The following is a 4,727-nucleotide window of genomic DNA, read 5'->3' on the forward strand; positions in this document are numbered from 1 at the left end:
TGATATTACCGAAGGCAGCACTTTCTCCATCCTTCTAGCTATAATTTTTGAGAGTATCTTAACATTATTATTCAGAAGTGAATTTGGTCTGTATGATGCACATTGTAACAAGTTCTTATTTTGTTTAGGAAAGACGGTGATTAATGCTTGACGAAAGGTTTGAGGTAGAATTTGATTGTCTCTAGCTTCTGTAAATGTTGCAATTAAGTGGGGAGCTAGCTGAGTGGAGAATTTCTTATAAAATTCTACAGGGTAGCCATCAGGGCCTGCTGATTTCCCGCCTTGAAGTGACTTTATAGCATCTAGTAATTCTGATAGCGTCAGAGGTTTATCCAGTTCCTCAGCACTAAAAGTATCTATTTGTGGTATCTGTAATGTATCCAGAAATGCATTAGATTGTTTGTTGTCTTCTTTAAACTCAGTAGAATATAAGGTTTTATAGTAGTCTCTAAATGTGTGCATTATATTTTTATGGTCAATGATTTCATCTCCATTTGTGTCAGTAATTACTGGGATTGAATTGCGAACTTCTTGATTGTGGATTTGTTGAGCTAAAAGCTTATTAGCTTTCTCTCCGTGTTCATAGTAATGATTTCTTGATTTATAAATAAGTTGTTCAGTTTCTTTAGTTGTCAAGATGTTGAGTTCTGTATGCAGAGCCTGCCTTTTCATATGAAGAGCCTCACTTGGATGCCTGGCTTGTTCTTCATCTATTCTAGTAATTTCGCTTCTTAGCTCTGACACTTTCTTGGTTTCTAATTTATTTCTGTGGGAAAGATATGAAATAATCTGTCCTCTTAAGAAGGCCTTTAGAGTTTCCCGGAGTGTTCCTGCAGAAACCTCTGAGGGTGTGTTTGTCTCTAGGAAGAAGCTGATTTGTTTGGATATAAATTCTGTACAGTTCTCGTCTGCTAATAGAAGTGGGTTAAGACGCCATCTGCGAGGTGAGTGTGAGGGGCATAATGATTTTAGCTCCAAGACCAGAGGTGCATGGTCGGAGATAACAATTGTGTCGTATTTGCAAGATTTAATCATAGGCAAGAAATTATTATCTATAAAGAAATAATAAATTCTTGAGTAGCTATGATGCACTGGTGAGTAGAATGAATATGTTCTTGAGTTTGGGTTTAGAAACCTCCAGGGGTCTGATAAGTTGTGGTCAGTTACAAACTCTGTAATTGTCTTTGCAGTGTTAGATGTCGTCCCCCCTGTGACAGGAGTCCTATCTAAGAGTGGATTTAAAACACAATTAAAGTCCCCAGCCATTATAATTTTATGAGTGTTCACATTGGGAATGGATGCAAATAGATTTTGCATGAATTCCTTATCATCAACATTGGGTGCATAAACATTTATCAAAATCATTTTACAATTAAATAAGTTGCCCATGACCATCACATATCTCCCTTCAGGATCCGATACTACATCTGATGCTACAAATGAGACTGTTCTATGTATGAGAATTCCCACACCTCTAGTTTTCTTTGTAAGGCTAGAATGGAACATTTGGCCAGTCCAGCCTTTTTGCAGCCAGAACTGATCCTTGCTTAGTAAGTGGGTCTCCTGTAAAAATACAGTGGACCCTTGACTTATGAACTCAATTCGTTCACAAGGGCTGGTTGTAACTCAAGTTAGTTGTAAGTCAAGACCATTTTTCCCATAAGAAATAATGGAAATACCCATAATGCGTTCTGAACCTCCCACAGCAACACTTACTTAACCTTTTCATAATAAAAAAGGATTGTATAATGTGCATAATTTACCAAAAACACCAATACTTTTTCTAATGTACTAACCAAAAAGTTATAAAAAGTGCCTAGCCTACCAGAAACAACAATTTCATATTGTACTCACCATTTAAGTTGACATCTTTGGCTTGCAGGAAGGAAGGAGGAGGAGAATGAAATGGAAGGTGGTTATTGTTTGGAAGGAGAGCCCCCTTCCATAAGAACATCAGGACTCTGGCTCTCTGGTGTCATTTCTCTCCTTGGGAGAGGCTGTAGCCCACTAGGACCTGCTTCTGGCTCACTAGGTCTCGGCCTTTTCGGAAATAAAAACTGGTCTAAAGTTGTCTGTTTCTGTCTTTTCTTCAACACAGTTCTGTAGTATGACATGACATTGTCATTAAGTAAGTTCATGCAACGATTAGCTTTTTCTCTGTCTGGGTGGGTCTTCTCTACAAATGTTTGTAGCTCTGTCCATTTTTTCAGGATGTCCTTTATTTCAGAAGAGGAAATTTGCTGCACTGATTGTTGATCCTTCCCCTCTTCAGAAAGCTCCTCAGCTTGCATCCTCTGTTGCTCAGCCAGAAGTTGCTGAAGTTTCTCTGTAGACAATTCCTCTGAGAGTTCCTCCACCAGTTCCTCAACATCAGCACTGTCTACCTGCAAGCCTATGGACTCGGCTATAGTGACAATGTCATCAACCACAGGGTCAGTTGTAGGCTCAGGCTCCTCTACAAAGCCTTCAAAATCTCTCTCCTCTATAATTTTAGGCCACACTTTCTTCCAGGCAGATCTTAGTGTCCTTAGAGAGACATTGGCCCAGGATTTCTCTATTAACCCCACACAGGAAAGGATGTTGTAATGTTTCTTCCAGAACTCTGTAAGAGTTAAATCTGTATCTGAGACCATCTGGAAGCACTTCTGGAACAGTTCCTTGGTGTATAGCTTCTTAAAGTTAGCTATAACCTGCTGGTCCATAGGCTGCAGTAGAGGAGTTGTATTAGGTGGGAGGAAATCTACTGTAAGCCATGGGAATTCTTCAGCCAACTCTTCTTCCAAGTCTCTTGGGTGAGCAGGAGCATTGTCCATGATGAGGAGAGCCTTGAGTGGTAAGCCTTTGTCCTCTAGATATTTCTTAACAGTAGGACAGAAAACCTCCCTGATCCACTCAAGAAAAAGTACTCTTGTTACCCAGGCTTTTGCATTAGATCTCCACATGACCCCTAGCCTATTCTTCATGACTGTATGCTTTCTGAACACTCTAGGGGTCTCAGAGTGATAAACCAAGAGAGGCTTTACCTTGAGGTCACCACTCGCATTGGCACAGAACAATAAGGTTAGCCTATCCTTCATAGGCTTGTGTCCTGGCATTTTCTTCTCTTCCTGGGTAATGTATGTTCTCCTGGGCATTTTCTTCCAAAAGAGCCCAGTTTCATCACAATTGAAAACTTGATGACAGCAAAAGCCATTTCTCTGTGTTATCATTTCAAAGTGGTGTATGTAATTTTCGGCAGCCCTTTTATCAGTACTGGCTGCTTTACCATGCCTAACTACGCTATGAATCCCAGTTCTTGTTTTAAAATTGTGAAACCACCCCTTACTGGCACGAAAAGTTTCACTACTATCATTTGTTGATGGCTTATCCTTTAACAGATCTGCATTTATAGCCCTAGCTTTTTCACAAATTATAGACTCAGATAGGCTATCACTTGCCATCTGCCTTTCGTTTATCCACACTAATAATAGCTTTTCTACCTCGTCTAACACTGTTGATCGTGACTTACTAATCTGAGTAACACTTTTAGCAACACTTGCTTCCTTATATAAATCTTTTCTCTGTAAAATTGTCGAGATGGTGGATTTCGACAAGCTGTATATATTTGCGAGATCGGTCACACGAACGCCATTCTCATATTTCCGCACAATTTCCTTCTTTGTTTTGATTGTAATCACTTTCTTTACCTTTGTTGCCATCTCTTCCTTCCTTAGCTTCTTTTCTAGCTTTTTTGGGGCCATTTTGATAGCAATTATTACCAAAATTACATCCGTAAACACATGTATCTGGGCTCCGACTGCCGCTTGCGAACGCTCTCGGCTGTTTGTTTACAATCGAGCAAGCAGATACACGTGACCGCATTCAGGTCGTAATGCAAGATGTTGGTCGTAAATCAAAACAAAAATTTTGGTCATAAATCAAGTTGTTCGCATATCAGGCCGGTCATATATCAAGAGTCAACTGTACTATTTTAGCGTTTAAGCCTGTTAGGTGAGAGCATACTTTCTTTCTCTTTAATTCGTGATTTAGGCCTTTAACATTCCAGCTCACAAAATTAACTGTCCCATCATGGAGACATTGATTCTGAATTTTTGATGTCATTTTATAGTCTTAACTGGTAGTGATGCAGTTTTAATCTTAATTTCCAATTTCCCCACGTGTTATTGCCATACAGGCTATTGTTGCGTTGATAGTTATAATTATAAGGATTAAAAGGATAGATTAGATATAGCCTGCTCTCTTTCTCTCCCCCCCATATCCCCGCACCCCCCCATTTTGCCTACCCACGTGAGGCTAGACCCCACTTCACAATGTCCCAGTCCTCTGACATACCGAGAGACAGAACACGTCCAAAACAAAACAAGCCCCCCCCTCCCCTCCCCCACAGCGGCGTTTGAGAATTGAAAAGTAGAGATATCTATTGCAGCTAAAGTCTAAATACTATCTGCCAAAAATATAATCATTAACAGACTTTAAGCTTAAAATATAATCTTCAGCAATTTTAAAATATTAAGATAATAAAATAATGAACCCTGGGAATGGTGTTAAAAAGTGGTCTAGGATAAGCATAGTAAATCCTAATGCAATAATAGAAATAACAATAAACCAAGGGTATGATGTTAAACAGTCTCCTTTAGGGTAGTAAAAGAAAAAAAAAAAAACCCTACTTTAATTACTTCCACACACTCACATCTATAACTGTAATTAAAGCATAAACATAAAGCATC

At 39.2% G+C, this 4,727-nt stretch overlaps 1 protein-coding gene across 1 annotated transcript; it reads right to left on the reverse strand.

The window, feature by feature from the left end:
* Window positions 1–1,916: 1,916 nt before the first annotated feature.
* On the reverse strand, window positions 1,917–3,134 carry LOC114652803 (tigger transposable element-derived protein 1-like). The gene has a single exon (XM_028803118.1). The coding sequence runs from the start codon at window positions 3,132–3,134 to the stop codon at window positions 1,917–1,919; it is 1,218 nt and encodes a 405-aa protein (XP_028658951.1).
* Between the last annotated feature and the right edge of the window lie 1,593 nt (window positions 3,135–4,727).

Source organism: Erpetoichthys calabaricus, chromosome 5 (assembly GCF_900747795.2).
Source record: "Erpetoichthys calabaricus chromosome 5, fErpCal1.3, whole genome shotgun sequence".
Taxonomy (NCBI): Eukaryota; Metazoa; Chordata; class Cladistia; order Polypteriformes; family Polypteridae; genus Erpetoichthys; species Erpetoichthys calabaricus.